The sequence below is a fragment of the Centropristis striata genome, chromosome 21 (assembly GCF_030273125.1).
Source record: "Centropristis striata isolate RG_2023a ecotype Rhode Island chromosome 21, C.striata_1.0, whole genome shotgun sequence".
NCBI classification, from domain to species: Eukaryota; Metazoa; Chordata; class Actinopteri; order Perciformes; family Serranidae; genus Centropristis; species Centropristis striata.
In genome coordinates this window covers 24,938,351-24,958,885 of record NC_081537.1, presented here as the reverse complement: position 1 = coordinate 24,958,885, position 20,535 = coordinate 24,938,351, and the positions used below count along the sequence as shown (strand labels likewise).

Below are 20,535 nucleotides of genomic sequence, written 5' to 3'. Positions count from 1 at the left end.
ATATATATATATATAATTTATTTATTATGGTATTTTATGTTTTTTAGTTGAATTATGTTTAAAGTTTACATTTCTTAAGTGCAATTAATGCATATAATTTCCAAAGTCATTCAGTAAACATGTTAAATAATCGTGATCTTAATATTGACCAAAATAGTAATGATAAAGGGTTTTGATAGAATTGAACAGCCCTTCTTTACAAATAAGCTTTCTGCGCAAAACATGAAAATGTACAAAAGTTCCAGCTGAAACGATGAGATGATTATTTGATTTCCAGAAAAAAAAATATATAATCTTGAGGTTTGGACAAAACAAACACTGAAGAATTTTTACAAACCAAACAATCAATAAATGAATGGAGCAAATAATCAGCAGATTATTCCATAATTAAAATAATCATTAGTTAATTGTTCAAAATGAGTAAAATCTTTTCAAAGCTTTTACATAATAAACTTTAAGAACATTTTCTTGGTTACATATTGTAACTTAGAGTATTTTGACCATGTTGTATAAATATTTTTACTCAAGTAAAACCTGTGAATACTTCCTGCAGATTCATCCACAGGACAGTTTGTCCTCTCCTGCTTCAACACTCGGCAGAAAAATCAATTTTTAACAAAACATTTCAGCTATTTTCTCTCCAAAGCTGAACAACTCCTTTTCTCTCCCTCTCCCTCAGATAGCAAACTGCCCGGCCTGTTTAGTTGAGTAATGTTGCTTTATTCATGGAGGACGGAGACAGGAACCAGTCACATTAAACTGCATGAAAAAATAATGAATTGTCCACTTCTCTTTTAGAGTGTGTGCTCCAGATCAACCGTCATTTCAGTTTTTTAAACCAAAACACTGAAGGTATCTACGAACCTCACTGCTGCTCTGGGTGACACGTTCCTTCATCTCCATAAACACACACTGTCGTTTATTTTAACTCACACACACACACACCGTCCTGCTGCCACTGTGGAATAAAATGTCCCCAACAAATGCACCATTTTCTCCTGTTTAAAATAAATAAAAACTACAGTGGCCATGTTTTCCCTGAAACAACAGAAAATAACCCACAAATGTCCTGTGCAACAAATATTTCAGTATGCATATATTTTTATTTGTGTTGTGTTTCCTCAGAAACACAAAGCATAACTTACTCTGTAAACATTTATTTTTTAATTTCATAACAAAATATTCTAGGTTTTCAAATATAAATAGTTTCACCACAACATTTTCTCAACATTTTAATCTTACAGTAATTTGTTCAACTGAAAATCTTCCCAATTAATCCAGGAAAATACAACTAATAAAGATAAAGGTTTTCAGTCTGAATATATCCTTAAAAATAATTGATCTGCCAGTTATTTTTTTGGTTATTCCTCCTGTTTGTTTGATTAAAACTACAGTGACCTTTTTCCCCAAAGCGCTGGGTATGGACGTTTTTATTGGACTTCAGTGTTTGTTAACCACAGAAAACAATCCAAAAATGTGTATCATGATCAAAAAATATTTCACTACCCACAAACATGTATATTTTGTTTGTGTTGTGTGAAGTCATATCCACAAAATATAAAGAAAATATACATATATCCTTAAAATGACTGACTGTCTTCTTTGAAACGTTGGCTGCAACAAACAATTATTTTCATTATCGACTAATCAGCCAGTTGATTTCTTCGTTAATCCTTTTATAAAATGTCCCAAAATAGTCAAAAAGGTCAAAGTCCAAGATGATGATTTTGTCAGTCCGAAAACCAAAGATAATCAGTTTAATATGATATTCTTGAATTTCCCTCAGGATATCTATCTATCTATCTATCTATCTATCTATCTATCTATCTATCTATCTATCTATCTATCTATCTATCTATCTATCTATCTATCTATCTATCTATCTATCTATCTATCTATCTATCTATCTATCTATCTATCTATCTATCTATCTATCTAATCTAAGAAACAAATCTCACACATTTCTACTCTATAAATATAGAAATGATAGTGCCATTGAAGGAGAAGGGGTAGTGAAAGAGAAGGACGTGTGTGTATGTGTGTGTGTGTGTGTGTGTGTGTGTGTGTGTGTGTGTGTGTGTGTGTGTGAAGAAGAGACAGCTGCTGAGGTCAGCGGAGACGTGAGGCTGTGGATCGTCTCCCCCTCTCCCCGAGCTGTCTGACTCTGGATGAGGGACAGAGGGAGAGATTTAGACAGGATGTGAAATATTGAGTGGGAAGGAGAGACTGACAGCAGACAGGAAAAGTGATAGAGAGCATCAGGTAACAAAAAAGATTTATTTTGCCTTTTACCGTGGTTGTGCAGTCGGCTGCAGCTTCATTAGAGTAATTCGGGGTTTACTGTTCGGAGACACCGTGATGGTTTTCTTTGGGTTCAAGCTTCAATCCACCTGCAGGAAGCATCAGAGGACAAAGATAGACTGACAGTGACATAAACTCACAGCGAAGCTTTTACCTCCACCTGTCTTCTTCCTGCAGGTTGTTTTGGGGTTTAACAGTCACAGGTGAGCTCCTCTAAGCTCACCAATGTTCTTTCTTTTCCCTCCTGATAAAGTCACGGCTCGCCAACGTGTCCACCCCGAAGCTGACAGACACTGGTCATGAGGGAGGAACTGTTTCTGTTTCTTCAGTCACAGTCGCAGCACATATGAAAGTTTTATTATAACGTTTTAAATTTAGCCGAGGAGGTAAGAGAGAGGAGGAGAGCAGCAGGATGAGGTCGTCAGTTGGACACAAACAGATACACAGGTGCAGTTCATTACACTAAGGTTTAGCTGCATTAAGTATTAAAAACAACATAACAACAACAAAAGAACAGCGTACCCTCTGAACCCCCAAGCTGTTTTGTTTTTGCTCCTGTCACATTTTACAAACCCGTGCCACGTTTTTCACTGTAATATATAAAAATCTATATAAATCTATCAGTCCTGCAGCTCTATGGAATCAGCACAATCAGAACAACTCAAACATGTCTTTGTGCAGAATAACACAGTTAAAATGACAGAAATCATAAAAAGTTGAATTTCTCTGATAAATTGTGAGTTATAAGAAATAAATTATGAATCATAAGTGTCACGAATGCTGTAACAAACACAAAATAACCAGAAATGACACCAAAGAGACACACAAAATAATACGAAAAATGACCACAAAAGGACACAAAAAAGACACAAAAGACATAAAATGACAAGAAAGACACAAAATGACCAAACCAGTTTTCTCTACATATTCTACATGTTGAAGTATTGTCATGTTTCCAGCCTCTCCTTTCCTCTCCTCTCTGCTCTGTGTAAACAGCCTCTCCTGTCCTCTCCTCTTGGCCCTGTGTAAACAGCCTCTCTTGTCTTCTCCTCTTGGCTCTGTGTAAACAGCCTCTCCTGTCCTCTCCTCTCTGCTCTGTGTAAACAGCCTTTCCTGTCCTCTCCTCTCTGCTCTGTGTAAACAGCCTCTCCTGTCCTCTCCTCTCTGCTCTGTGTAAACAGCCTTTCCTGTCCTCTCCTCTCTACTCTGTGTAAACAGCCTCTCCTGTCCTCTCCTCTTGGCTCTGTGTAAACAGCCTCTCTTGTCCTCTCCTCTTGGCTCTGTGTAAACAGCCTCTCCTGTCCTCTCCTCTCTGCTCTGTGTAAACAGATTCTCAGTGAATATTTGTCACGTGACCGTTGGTCTCCGCAGAATCAATCATGTCTTCACAGTGTCTCTGAGGAGCAGAATTTAATGTTTTTAACAGGATCTGCTTGGTGCAAACGCTTTATTTTTGGTGATTTCTTTAAATGAGACACGTGGAATAATGGGATGAAATGTCACGCGTTTAAGCTATTGCTGTTTTTCACATTCTAAACATCAATAAATGTCTAATTCTTTGTTTTGGTCATGTTAGCTTGCAGGACAGGGAAAAAAAAATCTGCATACAATATTTGCAAAGTTGCCTGCAAGGCAGCACAACAATAAATATTTTATAATCTACTGTTTTTAACATTGACAAAGTTTTTTTCACAGATCGAGGTCTTAAAATCACTTTTTCTATTATAAATCTCACATTTTGATAACCATGGACATTACATTTAGGACACTGTTGTGAAACTGAGCTCAGAATCTTTTGGTTTGTTTTGACGATAGACCTTAAAAATCGTTGCGATCGATGCTCCTGGTCTGTGATTGACACAGTCATTAAATCTGCGGTCACAGTCCCGAAGCTCACATTGTCCCTGTTTCTCCGTCTGAAGTCAATAATTCTATCCGACAGATTTCTCTTGGGGAAAACACCTCATTCATTTTGTCTCGTAAGCAAAGATTTCGGTCAGACGCTCAATTTTCTCTGTCTCCTCCTTTTACTTTTCCATTTCACTTTTATGGTGTGTTTTTCGTTTATTTTTCTGATAATTGTAAACATGGAGAGGGATTAGAAGATCTGACTTCATGTCAGTTTTATGGCACTTTATGTTTGGTTGCTTTTTAAATTTGATATATGATTGTGAATAGTTTCACTGAATGCTGAGAAAATGTGTGGTTTAACATTCATAATTTATTAAAAATGGCATAAATGTGCGTGCTGTGATGAAGTGGCGTGTGTTGGCATATTGCTGATTATTGTGGGTCTTTGTAAAGACACATTAATCACAAAAACACTAATCATCAGAGACATTTGAGCAGAATCAAAGTGTGAATGTGGTTGAATAATTCTGATTTTTTTGTAGAGCATTTAAAGCAACAGTTTCTTGCTTTTTCTCCGAGAATGAGATTCATGCTAATCTCATGTCGGTAGCTATACAGCTATAATTTCTATTTTTCTATATCAACTGACATAGTTGCCCTTTCATTTTAGCACCTTTCAGCTCTGTGTTTTAGCTTTCCAGCTCACAGCTTTACTGTTTGGATTCAGTCTCATCTGTGTTGTTTTTGGCTGCAGCAGGAAGCTGTTTTCAGTGAGACAGATCCGATAAACCCACTGTACACCGCTGCTCAGCACCAAACAACAAACACTTGTGCAATATATTAATTAGATGCAGGTGGAGACCAAAAGCAAGATGAACATTAAACTTAGATTCAGATGGACAGAGACTCCTGTCAGATGTTTGCTAACAATGTTGCTTCTGAAAGGGCCCAGAATAATTATTTAAAGGTCCCATATTGTAAAAAGTGAGACTTCCATGTTTGCTATGTGTACTGCTACGGTGCTGTTACAGTAATTCCCCGGCTGCAATGACATTGCAGAGACACTGACCAATCAGAGCAGACTGGGCATTTTCAGGAAGGATTCTTATAGGGACAGGCGCAGGTATATTCACACAGACAGTATGAGAAAAATGTGTTTTTTGAACAATAGAGCATGTAAACATATTCCAGTAGAAACCCAAAATACAATTATGAACCTTAAAATGAGCATAATATGTTTGCCAGGACATAAATTAGGACTAAATTTAGCATAAAGACTGGACATAAAGGTATATTATACCTCTTAAAATCAATAATTAATGGATGGTTACAAGCCCAGCAGCCGCCTCTCTGCGGCCTCTGATTATGTTATTTTGGCAACCCTATGATCTGTTTATTGCAATTTAATCACAGTAAAATGTGTTCATTTTGGGTACATAATGATGTATTGGTGCTGTACCAACAGTCATCCAGACACAGTTCCTGCAGAAGGTGATGAAACTCACAGAGCTGTGTGCACCTCCGGATTATATTATGAATCCACCACCACGTTCATTTTTTTCCGAGGTGTCTAGGTCTTCTGAACATGTAAAATGCAGTAATAGACGTTATTTTGGTTTCGGTGCATTAAATTAATCTGCATATCAACGAGAACAAACACAAATGTGATCCTGCTGCACAACTTGCATGCAAACTGCAAGGCAAAAAATCCCTCTAACACCATCATCTGAAAGAAAGCTCACATGTCTTCTTCCCAACATGTTGAACTATTCCTTTAATTCACAGTTCAGTAGCAGCGGTGCTGATGAACACACACACCTGGTTGCACACACACCTTTTCACACTGTCCCCGTGCTGCCAATCTTTTATTGCATTTTTCTTCCTCCTCTCACCTTACGAGTCTCTCCCACAAGACCACCACTGAATACTAATTTGCCGTTGCGAGTATATTTTTAAAAAAGCATGCATGTGTGTGTAACCTCGCCTTCCTGTGTGCGTGTGTGTGTGTGTGTGTGTGTGTGTGTGTAGAAGAGGCAGACTGTGATTTGCTGGCAATGACTGAGAGAAGAGAAGAGAGGGAGGGAGGGAGGGAGGTACGCATTGACGAAGCGAAGGCAGAGGGAGGCAGAGAGAGGGAGAGTACCGTCCCTATCAGCGTCTTTTTTCGCTCTGCGATTCAGACAGGCAGCTCTCCTCTCCTCTCCACCTCCTTCTCTGCAGGAGCAGCGGCAGCAGGGAGAAAGGAAGCGAGACAAGCGCCGGATTGGACGTAAGAGATTTGCAACAGATAGATAAACCGGGCATCCACACACAACGCGCAAAGACAAGGAAGGCATGAAAGACGGCAGCAGCAGGAGAGCTGCATTTTCCTCCCCTCAAACACCCACACCCGCCGAACGTACGATGCTGAGGAGAGAGTCTGAGAGAGAAAAGACTGACTGAGAGAAGTGGATCACAGAGGAGGGGGTAAACAATGACAGCGGACCTCCACACATGGACAGACAGCAGGAGGAAGAAGTGAGATAATCTGGCAATCAGCACTGTGACTGTAAAAACTGATGGTATCCATTTTACAGTGGGAGCAACAGGAACGTTCACTGCTCCGTCTCTCCTTTTTCTTCGTCCGCCTCTTTTCTTTTATGTAGTATTTTCTTCTCTTTAATTTATATCGTATTTTCGGGCTTGTGACGAAATCGAGTGTGCTCTTTGGATTCCCTTCTCTGAAGTCCGAAGGCGGCCGTCCCTCCCTCCTCCCTCCCTCCTCCCTCCCCTCTGCATCTCCTGCTATTGTGTCTCTTCTCTGTTTGTGTTCATATAAGCATAAAGATCATATTGTGTGCCTGTGTGTGTGTGTGTGTGTTTTTTACCTCTTGGTTTCTGCATTTTGCACCCATCTGTTTCATGCTGGCTGTCCGTTCACACCTCTGCCAGTGTTTCATACCATCTGTGAGAGTGTCAGCTTGGGTCCCTCTGTGTGTGTGTTAGTGTGTGTAAGTGTGTACCTGTGAGTGCAGGTTTAAGGATTTGTCCCCTTGGTGTGTTGTCGCTGGCGTTCTCTAAAACGTGGCATCTGGACAGGTGTCACCTTTGGCTAACTTGGCAGCGACTCGTGTCCCGCTGAGACCATCACCTCCACACACTGTCACCTGGAGAAGTTGCACATTTAACTGCCTTGAACTGCAGTTTATTTTCCCATTAAGCCTCACAGACTGAGCTCTCTCACACTGGAAGCAAAGTGCTGGATTTGTCGTCACCTACAGAAGAAAGTCTCGCCTTCCTGAGTTGCAGCAAAGGAGCCGTTTCTGTACATGTATAATACATGGCTGCCTCGTCAATAATTCAGCGTCATGTGGGCACCCCGGTGTTGCCTGGTGGGCGTTGATCAAGACTATCAGGGGTGAGACTGTTGGGGCTTGAAGCCTGCTGATCGCCGCTGACAGCAGCCTGATGATGTGTTGCCTCCCTCCGCGGTCTCCACTGATCACCGGCTGCTTTCTGTAACAGCTGAATTCACTTTCAGCTGTCTGTTGGCACATCAGCGTCCACTGGACCGCGTCCAAATCAGACAGTCCTTTCACACTTTTTTATCTCTCTGGATCAACTTATTTTCTGCAGGACTTAAAAATAACGACTGAGAATCATTCAGGCACATTTTGGATGTCCAGCGTTTCTTTTCGGGTTCTGTGCACCGTCGTCCCTGAACATGATCGGTGTTAACAGCCTGCACTCGGCAGGGCGCCTGCGCTCACGCTCTCTTTGCACCGTGCGCTACGGAAGGGACTTCCGGATGATGGACCCGTTCCGATACCCCAGAACCCCACGCTCACGCTCACTCAAACCTCTCGTGTTCCCCGACCTGCTGGGGAAAGCACAGGACGGACAGAATCACCCGCAGGCCCGGAAGAGGAGAAAGGTACCGAAAACAGTTCCTGTTTACTTTTACTTTCACACATTGTTTACCATCTGATCAACAAATCTTTAAAATAATCCCCATTAGAGCTGCAAAGATTAATCAATAAATTGTAGTTAATTGATTAATTGGGGGTAAAAAGTTCAAACTTTTCTGATTCCAGCTTCTTTGAAGTACATATTTTCCAGTTTTTGACAGTAAATTAAATATTCTTGAATTGAAGACAAAACAAGAGATTTAAGTGAGGTCTTCTTGGTCTTTGGGAAACACTAATTGACATTTTCCACCATTTTCTGACACTTTTTAGTTGTCATTAGTCGATTAATCTGTGTTTTTCTTTCCGGTTTTCTTTACTCCTCTTATACAGTAAATTAAATATATTTGACCTGGAGACAAAACAAGACTTTTCAGGACGTCATCCTGGTCTTTGGGAAACATCAAATGACCTTTTTCACAATTTTCTGACACTTTTTAGACCAAACAACGAATCAGTTAATTGAGACGTAATCAGATTAAAAGATAAACCAACAATGGAGATAACGCAGCTCTAATCCCTCGACTTTCCTGTCATGCTTTGTTTCACGCCTGTATGGCACATGTCATAACAAACGACATCTTACCCCACATAACATTAAATAACTTGCTGTCAGTCTGAAACCAGTTGAATGTCACTCTGTCTGGTTTCATTGGGAATATCTTGCAGCCCCGTCTTATTTAACTGTTATTAATTAAAACCATTATTGCATTACACATTCTGAAACTACTATTGCATTATTGATTAACCATCAGAGCTGCTTGTGTGCATCCACATATGGAGTGTAGAGTGTTTGATGGAGGATATTGGTTGACTGCCAGCTCAGTACAGCACATTGTGTAAAGCCACCACTCAAGGCTAATGGCTCTCATTTGCTGGCACTTGGTGACGTTGATGAAGCAAGTAGGTGAAGGTGACGAACATCCATCCTTGTCTCAATGAGCCTCCAGACTGAATGAGTCTGATTTATGCTCCACCTCCATCCATCTACCTGCTTTTTTATTTCAGTCTTCTATCTTTAAACCCTCAGAGTCTTTCTGCTGTTGATACTGTGTTTCCCCCCTGAGGATTTACATTAAGACATGTTTTCTCTAAAATATTCTTCAGGAATAAACTCAGTTGTAACACAGTTCTACCTACACTCAATCTGTTCCATGTTGGCTTGGGAAAAGTATAGAAATATATGGATATTTGTACATTAATCACAAGAAAAATGTATTGTTATTTTCATAATTACAGATAATCAATTAACAGACAACGGTCTGGACTGTTAAAGACATTTTTAAGGTACAAATGCCAAACATTTCTAGCACTTTTGTAAAGATTTGCTGTCTTATGTATAATAAACTGAACATCTTTTAGGTTTGGGAGTGGTTGCCAGACAAAACAAGCAATCAGATATTTGCTAACATTATCTTTTAACCTTTTAACCTCAATTTTTTACCATTTTATTGATCTAATTGAAACAATCATTCTACAGATTAATCAATAACACCTCTACTACTGAATTTGCAATCTCCGAACCCATCAGCTATCAGTCTGATGACAGTTTAGCCTCTGGAGGCAATAGCTTTTATTTCTGGGTGCCGGTGAAGCCAAAAAAATTGATATCCGGCCCAAGACTTCCTGTGCACCGGTCATAGTTTTCAGTCTCAGTAACAACTTGAGAAGCGAGAATGGAGCTGGAGTTAATCTGTCAGACACAGATATGGATGAAGATACATTTTAGGGTTCAGAAATTGCATTTCGGCCAGCATGTTCTGCCTCTGTTTATCTCCGTACAACTAAAGCCTGTTCAAAAATGATTGATCAACTCTGCTCAGGCTCCAAAGGTCTACAACCCCCAGTCTAAAAACTTTTTGACACTGTGAAAAACCTTAGAAAAACAGAGTGCAATTATTTGCAAATCCTTTAAATGAATGCAGTACAAAGATCAGATATCTAATCCTTAAACTGGACACTTTTTTTAATTCAGAATGACCAAAAACATTCAGCTGTTGCATCTGGGATTTAATGGCTGTTATCAGTGGTTATCAGCCACATGAGTTAGAAGGAGCTGGTGCGATCTTCTAGTAGGTTCAGGAGGCGATTGATAGTATTTTAAACTGACTTCGATATTGATGTTTATTGTTAGGTGCTGCCCTCTAGTGGCCAAAGTGATTACTTGAGGAGCGAAGGAGGAAGTGACATCGTAAAACGTGCAGCAGTGGTGTCAAATCACAAGTTTCAGCAAGATACGATATTATATTGTTTCTTTGGACAACATTTGAAAATTTGCCGATGTCACAAAGTCTGCCGATACGATTTTGAAAGGATTAATTTTGGGGCCTGCGATTGATATGAGACGATATAATTTAATATGATCAGTTACATTTGTATCAAATCATCAAAGGCAACAAAAATATTATTTGACAGTTTTATTACTGAGCTCTTCTAGTCATTTAAATGCAAAAAAAATTATTGGTTTTAATAGAAAGAATAAATATAAAGTAGGAAATTCAAAATTGCATGAATAACAATTTGCATCAGTGATATTGGATTGTTGATCATAGAGTTGATATATTGATCCAGATCGATGAGCCGTTACACTCTCAGTAGTACTTGCAGCCAGCAGCTTCTAATCTGTATTAATGAGGCTGATAACAACAAATCACAGCTGCTTAATTGGCTGATAAAATTAAAAACTTGTGCACAGATTCTCAGAGTTTTATTGCCAGATCTTATTAAAGTTAATCAGTTTTCTTCACTCACACAAAATGAACCTCTGTAGACGGAACATGTTGCTGTTGTGGAACATCAGTGAACTTTTTTAACAGCTTACAAATGTAATATTTGATGTTTTGTGCTACAGAAGCAGTTCGTCTTCCACTTTGAAACCTCCCAACTCCGGGAAGCTCCGCTGTATTTCCTGATTATTAAAATGTATGAGCACATTCAGTTTGAGACATGATGAGATTTTTACTGTATGGAAACTAAATCTGCAATGGTGCTGGTTGGATGGTCGTTAATATTCATGGAAGTATTTCTGATTAGGCCCCGTTTCAAAGAAAACTCTGGGAATGAACCTGATTAGGCACGGCGAATCAAACCCCATTATAAATCCAATTTCATTTGACTAAAAGTCACAATGCAACAAAATCACACTCATAATAGGTTGGAAGTCTAAAACAGCAGCATCCAAGTGCAGACCATTAGTGGCGGCTCTTTAATCAAAGGAATGTAATGGGAAATGATTGATTTTAGCTGAGAGTGAGGTTTCTTCCCCCCACATGGCAATTATGGTCATGGTTGGACCGGACGTATGGAGCCGCTCTGCCAGGAACCCAGAGGTGAACGAGGTGGTGATGAAGTGCCTCTAAGTGTCCTCTCCATCACCTCTGCTGTCACTGCTGTCTGTCAGCCGCCTCCATCTGCGGCTCAAACAGTCTGATGGCTTCATGTCGAGTCTGTAGAGTGAACGCAGGTCTTATAGATGCAGCTCTGACCCGCTGCCTCATTAAACTCTCTCTTTTATTCTCCTCTCTTATGCTGCTGGGGTTTTTTTCTCCGTTGATTGTGACGATAATGAAAGTAAAAGAGCGTTTTCTCCCGAGAGTGGAAACAATGACCCAAAAAAATGCTCACAGAACTGGTGCAAAGAAGTGAAAGGAAGTCCAATAACAAACAAGTTGGAATGGATTCTAAAGAAAATCAAGATAACCCAAAAAAGAAACATCCAGAACTGTTTGATGGATATAAAGTTAGTAGCTCACTTGGTGTTGATGCTACTGCACAAGACTAAATTAGCTGTTTATACAGAAGAAGCTCTCCCTTTACAGTAACACAGTATGTCTCCATTAAGGAAAACATTAAATGAAAAATATAATATAAATAGATAAAATAAAGATATAATACTATATATTTTAATTATAATAAGAAATATATAATACAATTAAATTAGATAAAAATAAATATTTTACACTGGATTTTTTCTCATTTTTAAATAAAATTCAACTGCAAAAAAAAGTAAAGGGAAAAAATAAGATAAAAAGATAAAATACATATTACAGAATACTATATATTTAAATATTAAGAAAAATATATAATAAAATTAATTTGTATCAAAATAAATAATATAAACTTTGTTGTAACGTTGGAGAACTTCTACAAGTTACTAAAACTACTTGACATAAAATATTTTATTTATTTAAAAAAAAAATGTAGTGTACTGCCACAACCCACTGAAAACATCTAAATATATATTCAACATTTATTTTTGATCAACTATATTCATCATATTTCTGTCAGAACAAGCTTTATCTCGATTATCTTGTTTTCATTATCTTTGGAAGCCAAAATCGTAATAAAAATAAAGTTAAATGAATCGGAGACACTTACCCTATTTCATTTTTTTAATTAAAAAAAATCTTGAGTTGATAAACATGTTCATCAAGTTAATTCATCAGCTGATTAATGAGCTGATCAGCAGTTTGTTTCACTTTTTATTCCTTCAGGGGTTTTTGTGTTCATGCTCTAAAGCTGTAACTTAATTTTGGTCGATGCGTTTTGCGTGGAAGTCTAAATTATTTATGGGGGCGATTGATCGGCTCATCGTTCCATGTACGGCGGTGCTCGGCAGATAATGGCTGTGTAACTGATGCTGTGTGGTTGGCTGATTGGACGATTGATGGATTGTTTGGCAGAAGAAAACGAGTTGAGCTGAAGGGCAGTTTGAGCAGCGTGAACACGGATGACATTTCTCTGACTACAATTTATTGAATGAGTTTGCTCACCGTGCAGCTTCCCCTCCTGCTGAATGGAGCTGCTGTCTGTCATGTTTGTCTGAAAATGTGATTTTCCTGTTTTCTCTCTGCAGGCGCTCTACAACTCAATCAAGAACCAGAAGCTGCAGTGGACGCTGTGAGTCACTTTATGTTGATTTTATTCACCTGAAACTACATTTACATCTTTTTCTCCTCCTCTGAGACTCTGTGGAGGGTACAACAATTTAATGGGAAAAATAGAAGTGTAAATAAATAAATTAATAAATGAAAAAGGGTCCCAGCAGACAGGAATATACATTAAGATAAAAAATTAAAAAAAATTGATGACAAAACATAAAGAAATTGAAAAAAAAAAAACATTAATAGAATACATTTAAAAAAATAAAAAGGAGCTAGTAGATTTAGTAGGAATTTAAATTAAATTATACTAGCACAGTAATAAAATGAAAAAATACAATAAAAAGAGAGTGGTTTGTAGACGAGAAAATATATATGAGAATAAAAACCACAAACAATGCTGTAATTTAAAAGCAACAATGGATTTATAATAAAACAGTAATAAAATATATAATAATATAGAAAAAGTGTCTAGGAATGTAAGTTAAGATAAATCAAAAATAAGTGACAAAACATTTTTTTTAAATGGGAAAGAAACCATAATAAAATAAATAAAATTAAAAAATTAAAAGGAGAATATAACGTTAATACAATAAAAAAAATCAATAATGTATATGTTTATAAGTACACATTAAACATTTTTGATAAATTATAATAAAGTGGTAATACAATGTAATATGAAAAGTCCTAGTCGAGAAGAATTAAAAAATATAAATAAATACATAAGTAACAGATTTACATCATTTTCTCCTCCTCTGTGACTCTGTGACTCTGTTTCTGTCCTTTGTCTCTTCAATGCTAAACACACATGCACACACACACGCACACACACGCACACACACACACACATGCTCTCCTGAAGGGCAGGAAACAATAAGGGCTATTGATTAGCTTGTTAGCGTCCTCATTAATGACGTGAGTGTTGTCTGGCATGTGAGGGAAACATTAGTGTGTCAAGGGTTGCTATTCTGGATCACGGATCCGGAGCGCCTCGGAGACGCCAATTAAGTCACTCGCTTTCCAAGCTTTGTTGCCATAGCTACAGCAGCATGGATACGACTCCATGGCGACCGCATTGCTCTCTCCTCCCTGTGTTCTCAGCAGCTCTCACACAGATGGAGCTACTGTACGCACAAGTGTACACAGGGAATTTATTTATATGAAGGCTTCATGTTGGCTGCCGTACATGTGAATATAAAGGGGAAGAAAAAAACAGAAAGAGACAATGACTAAGAGAGCGAGGCTCCAGTTTAAATGGCTCTTTACCTGCATCCTGTGCAAAGGTGTGACCACAGCCTCCCACCACCTCGCCAAAAATAGCTGCAGCAGCGCTCCCGAAGCAGCCGAATAAAAGTGGTCAGAGAGGAGCAGATCGAGGAGGAGATCCGCAGAGAGCCAGGCAATCCAGTTCAAACATCTCCGCTGACATATAGACAGCTATTTAAACACTGGCACCGCGTGAGGGGGGGGAGGGGGGGGCGTGCAGGGGGACAGACAGACGACATGTCGTTTTTAGACACGTAAACAGAGAATCCACCTCCAAACAAAACGAATTACAGATTAAGAGATTCAGCCCACAGCAGTCTGCTCTCTCAGCTGTTGGCAGCACAGACTTGCACATGTTCATTTTTAATATTTCAGCTGGCCGAGATCAGTGAAGTAGAGTAAATTCTGTCTCCTGCTTTTGAAAATACAAAAAAAAACCTATTTGGAAGCAGAGCACAGTGTCACTTTTGCCACCACTTTCACACCCAGCGCGCTGAGTTGATGCATATTTCATCACACAGAGGACATTTTTTCACTTGCTAACTCACTTGACTGAGATCACAACACGAGCTGCGACAGTCTGTGACAGATACTCTTCAGCTGTGTGTCGCTTCTCTGGCTGCAAATTGCTGCTTTTGTTTGTCTTGCTGGGAAATGTTTACCGTCGGTTTGTGCGTTTGCAATTTGCAGATTCTAATCACAGCACGATAACGTGTTGCTTCTCTTCTCTTCTCTTCTCTTGTCTTCTCTTCTCTTCTCTTCTCTTCTCTTCTCTTCTCTTCTCTTCTCTTGTCTTCTCTTCTCTTCTCTTCTCTTCTCTTCTTTTCTCTTCTCTTCTCTTCTCTTCTAACAGATTAATTGCACATATAATTTATCTGGTATTCTTGTGCATAATTAAAAAAGTTGATTTATTGCCAAGTAGTTTTGCATGTACAAAATAATTTGCTTTGGGGTTTTGGTGCATAAGAAATATAGTCATACAATAGAAAAAATACAGTAAAAATATTTTTTTAAATTTCCATAAAATTATAGCTACAAGTATTAGATATTTCAGTTACAGAGTATTCAACATAGTATTTAATGAAGCAATCTAATAAGAAATATGTTTACTTATTTTGCTGTTTAAAAAATTTAAAACTTTTATTGCTTAACTTGCAAATATTTAATGTAAATAAAAATACAAACGTACTGTTTACTTACTGAGAAAGGAACATAAAGGGAGTTGTTTTGCTTGAAATCCACACACACTCACACGTGCGTGTGTGTATATATATATATTTGTATATATATATATATATATATATATACACACACGCACACACAAACACTTCAGTGTGATAGAAGTGTTTTACATTATAGTGTAAATAAAGAGACTCTGTTCTAAATATAGACAAGTCCAGCATTGATTTACTAATTTATTTCCAGATTGAGGCTCAAAAAAACCTGAGGTGTGATGTTCAGACACTAAAACAAACCGTTACATGAATACAAATGGTATATGTGATACCTGGCATGTGCATCTTATTACAGGTGTGTGTGTGTGTGTGTGTGTGTGTGTGTGTGTGTGTGTGTGTGTTTGTGTGTGTGTTTGTGTGTGTGTGTTTGTGTGGGCACGCAGTATTTTAACACAAACACAAAAAGCCCAGCGATGGATGTTATTTCACACCCCCACAGAGAACAGACACGGCCACTCTCTCAGCGGTGCAGTTGGATGCACCCACATGTTCTTCACTCACGCACACACACACACAGATAAAAACACAGACATACAGCACACACACACACACACACACACATACATGCTTCCTGATTGAGGAGCGGGGGTGGAGAGCAGAGAGGAGAGGTGGAGCTGCTGCTGGTGGGCACCGTGAGCTGAAACAGAGACGCAACAAGTCGAGGTAGAGGGAGATCTGTGTGTAAACAGTTTCACTGTTTGATACGATGAACGCGGCGAGCAGAGCGAAGTGAAATGAAATGAGCGGTGAGAAGAGGAGAGGGACAGACCAGACCCCATCTGCTCTATTATTCCTTTCATTCTTCTAATCCTCTTTCCTCTCCTCCTCCTTCAACGGCTCCAATCATCAAATCATCCCGTCTGTCTTACTGCTGTCTGCTGCTGCACGTCTCACCTGCAGAAACCACATCTGTGTGTGTGTGTGTGTGTGTGTGTGTGTGTGTGTGTGTGTGTGTGTGTGTGTGTGCGTGCGCGCGCGCGTGTGCATGCGTGTGTGTCTCTGGTTGTGTGTCGTACAATTGCATCACATTAAACATTAGTGCATCAATGCTTTTTTGGTTATATATAGATACAGCCATGGAAAAAAATGATTAGACCATTGTTTTCTTCACTTTATTCTTTATTTTTAATGCCTGGTACAACTAAAGGTACATTTGTTTGGACAAATATAATGATAACAATAAAAATAGCTGATAAGAGTTTAATTTAAGAGCTGATATCTTGACATTTTCTATGGTTTTCTTGATAATAATTTGGTTGTTATCAAGAAAACCATGGAAAATGGCTAGATATCAGCTGACTGTATCTATAGGGCTGCAACAACTAATAAATGGATTCTAATCGATAATAATAAATAGTTGGCATTTATTTACATCATGGGTTAGCTGTGTCTGTGTTCTGCATCATACATCATGCTAATTACTCCGGTGTCTCTCATTAGCTGGTTTCTGCTAATTAGCGTCTCTGGCAGGTTTGAAGGACAAACACACAGTAACAGATAACAGACAGACTCACCTTCCGTTTGGTTTCTCTCCGTTATGATATGGATCCCTGTAACATTAGTTTAAAGGTTACAGTTGAATCAGCTAACGCAAGAAAACAGACAGAAAGTGTGTCTGTATGTCAAGTTTATTTTTAAAATAACCTGTAGTTAGGCTTATGAGACATACCTTCCATTTGGTAACGTTGTTTTAAAGCTAATGCTTGAACCTGCTTTCGCTTTTCTCTGTCGAAACAGACACAAATCTGTCAGACGGAGATCATCGGCATCCTAAGGTTTTGGGAATCGGGGTTGTAAGTTTGTTGAAGTCAGCTTAAGGAAAATCATCTCTTCAGTCTGGGGGTGGGCGATATTGCCCTAAAAGATTATCACGATATTAAAAAATGCTGAAAAATACATAGAAAATTAATTTTTTAGTCTGTATGAATAAATAAAAATCGTACAACAAAATAAAAATCAATCATAAATCTATATGTAGTGTAAATTGCAAATCTCAAAAGTTACCAAAGACATAACATTTACTCTTGACCCTTAAGTATTAGCAAATAAAGAAAATAACCATCCATGGGAGAAAATTTTGTACATTTTATAGTACAATGTGATCAATCTCGTCCCCTGGAGATTTTTTTTTTAAAGCCCAAATTTAGTGGCCTCTCACACATCCTAATGTCACTATTCCACCATATACACCGAACTTAATCATTGCCTATTTTAATAAATTATTGTAAAGGAGAATAAAGGTTCTTGTATGTTTTAGTTAAGGCATATTATTTTGACAGTCTTCTTGTAAATTATACGGTGGATTCTGTGCTCTTATTTTGAAAGCTGCCTTTGTTTAGCGACAGGAAGTAATAGTAGCTTTTATTGTTAGCTAATATGAGCTCGCAGCTAACGAACGGCAAAATGCAGTAGCATATACTTTCAGTAGCTTCAAATGTGACATTAGCGCAGCACATGAGACTCTGGTGGGCCACCACAGTCTAGGTAATTAATAGGAAACCCTTATGCCACTACATCCAGAAGTAGGAATGTTGCCAATATCATGATATGCATTATATCGGTATAATCGTGAACGATACGATATGGCACACCCCTACTTCAGTCATTTATAAACGATCTGATCGCCACTCAGCACAAACCCAGTTCAGATGATTTACTAAAGTAGAAACAGATCTGGGTATCAGCAGCAGATAACTTTGACTTCTTCAGCTCCACATGAACGGACCTGAACAGTTGACTATCAGAAGCTGTAGGAGGTTAAGTTCACTAAAAGTTCAGTCTTATAGTTCCAGATTTCACTCAAAATGTTGCCAATTTTTTGACCAGTTTTCTTAAAGCAAAGTTTTTAAACATCTGCATGTGTCTAGAAATTTTACATTTGAAAACTTCAGATTCTTTTGTTAAACGAGAATGAGAAGCTTGATGTGTATCCAGTAAAGTATCAAAACAAAATGAAGAATATTTTAGTTCTGGTTCTCCTTAAACACTGAAGTCTCTTCATGTTAGATTATAACGTAACATGATGTCTATAAATCATGTGACTCTGTGTGACAGAGTAACATTCATTCATTGTTCTCAGAGTTTTGTCTCTCAGGTGAAACATCAAAGATCCCAGCATGCACCTCTTCTTCTTCTTCTTCTTCTTCTTGTTCTTCTTCTTCTTCTGTTCGGTCGTCTTTTCCTCGTGTTGCATCATCACCTTTCCATTTTCTTTGTGTTTCTTTCCACTTTTTTTCTTTCTTTATATTGTATTTCCTTCCTCTTCTTTGTTTTCTTTTACTTCATTTTCTTTTATTTTCATTTCCCTTTTTCTTCCCTGTACCTTTCCTGTCTTTTCCTCTCTTTTTCTTATTGTTCCATTCCGTTCTTAGATTTTCTTACCTTCCTTTCTTTAGTTTTTCTGACTTGTTTTTCCTATTCTCTCCTTTCTTAATCTCTTTTTTCTTATTTTTTTGTTTTAGTTTTTTATAGAAGCCTTTCCTTTCCTTAGTTTTCCAACCCCCTCCCCCCATTTTCTTCCTTCTTCTTTCCATTCATTCCTTCCTTTCTTTAGTTTTCCTAACCTGCCTTTTCTCTGTTCTTCCCTGTACTTCCGTCTCTCTTTATTTCTTGTTTTTTCTTTCCTCAAGCTTTCCTGTCCTCTCCTTTTCTTTATTCTTTCTTCCTTTACTTTGCTTTCTTTAGTTTTCTTACCTGTCTGTTCCTGTTCTTTCCTTTCCTTTCCGTTCCATTTATTTCATTACTGTTTCTACAATTTTTAATAGTTTTATAGTACATTTTTGTATCCTTTTCTTTCCTTTCCTTTCTTTAGTTTCCTTATCAGTCTTTTTCTGTTCTGTCCTTGCCTTTTCTCTCTCGCTGTCTTTCATATTTTTCCTTTCTTCTCTTAGTTTTATAACAGCCTTCCCTTTACATTCTTCAGTTTTCGAAATTCCATCCTTTCCTGCTCTTTTCTTTCCTATTCTTTCATTTGTATTTCTTTCCTTTTATTCCTTTCTTTTCTTTAGTTTCCTTAACTGCCTTTTCCTGTTCTCCCATTTCCTTTTTCACTCTCTTTCCTCTTTTACCTTTTCCTTTGCTGTCTTTAGTTTTCCTAAACTGTGTTTTCCTTTCCTTTGTTTTATTTCCCTCACCTCTCCTCTCCTCTCCTTTGTTCTCCTCTTCTCACTCATATTACTGTAGATAATGTTCTGCCATCTGAGAAGGATCAGCTTCGTCTTTTCTCCCCCTCTCCTTCTCTCTCTCTCTCTCTCTCTCTCTCTCTCTCTGTCTCTCTCTCCCTCTCTCTCTCTCTCTCTCTCTCTCTCTCTCTCTCTCCCTCTCTTTTTGTCTCTGTGTAGAGAGGGATGCAGGCAGGCTAGCAGCAGCAGTTACCAGGCAACAGGCTGGATGCTCATTGGCTCGGTCTGCGTGGCTCCTGCGCGGGGTTAACTGCTGTTATGTGCTGTTGGTTACTCATAGCGTGGTCTCGGGGGGGTTCGGCATCCAGCCATTTTTTCTATTTTCGGGCTGAACTTTTGCCGCCTGGTGCCGCCTGGTGAGGTAACAAGTGGAACTGCCGTGTTACCTCAGCGGGCAGATGAGAGACGCCTGAAGCAGCGATCAGCTGTTAATGTGACAAATCCCTTTAAAAACACTAAACGATGCGTTCTGTGAATTGTGGCAGATTATTTAGAGCAGAATGGGATTAGCCCTGCTGTAGTAATGTCTACTGTAACTATTGTCTGACATATACACACTGCTGTAATATATATTCGAATAATTATCTTTATTTCTACTGGAAAACAGAAGTTTAGAAGGATTTTAACAAATAAGAAGAAAGAATAAAAAAGAAGGCTAGGAGACAAGAATATAAATTGGTATACATATACATATACATACATATATATATATATAACAAAAATTGATGATAAAAGTAGTTTAAAAAAGTAATGAATAATATTAAAACATAAAACAAGGGGTTAACAGACAAGAATATACAGTAATATAAAAGCAAAAATAAATCTTTAAAAATAGTTAAAATAAATAAATAAAACATAAGAATTACAAGAGGGGTTA

General features: G+C 38.2%; 1 protein-coding gene across 1 annotated transcript in view; it reads left to right on the top strand.

Moving 5' to 3' along the window:
- The window catches only part of LOC131959164 (PH and SEC7 domain-containing protein 1-like), a 69,357-nt gene that overhangs the window by 29,808 nt on the left and 19,014 nt on the right, over window positions 1-20,535 (top strand). The window contains exon 8 of the mRNA XM_059324266.1: window positions 12,952-12,995. Within this exon, the coding sequence (XP_059180249.1) occupies window positions 12,952-12,995 (44 nt within the window). The remainder of the gene's footprint in view (window positions 1-12,951; window positions 12,996-20,535) is intronic.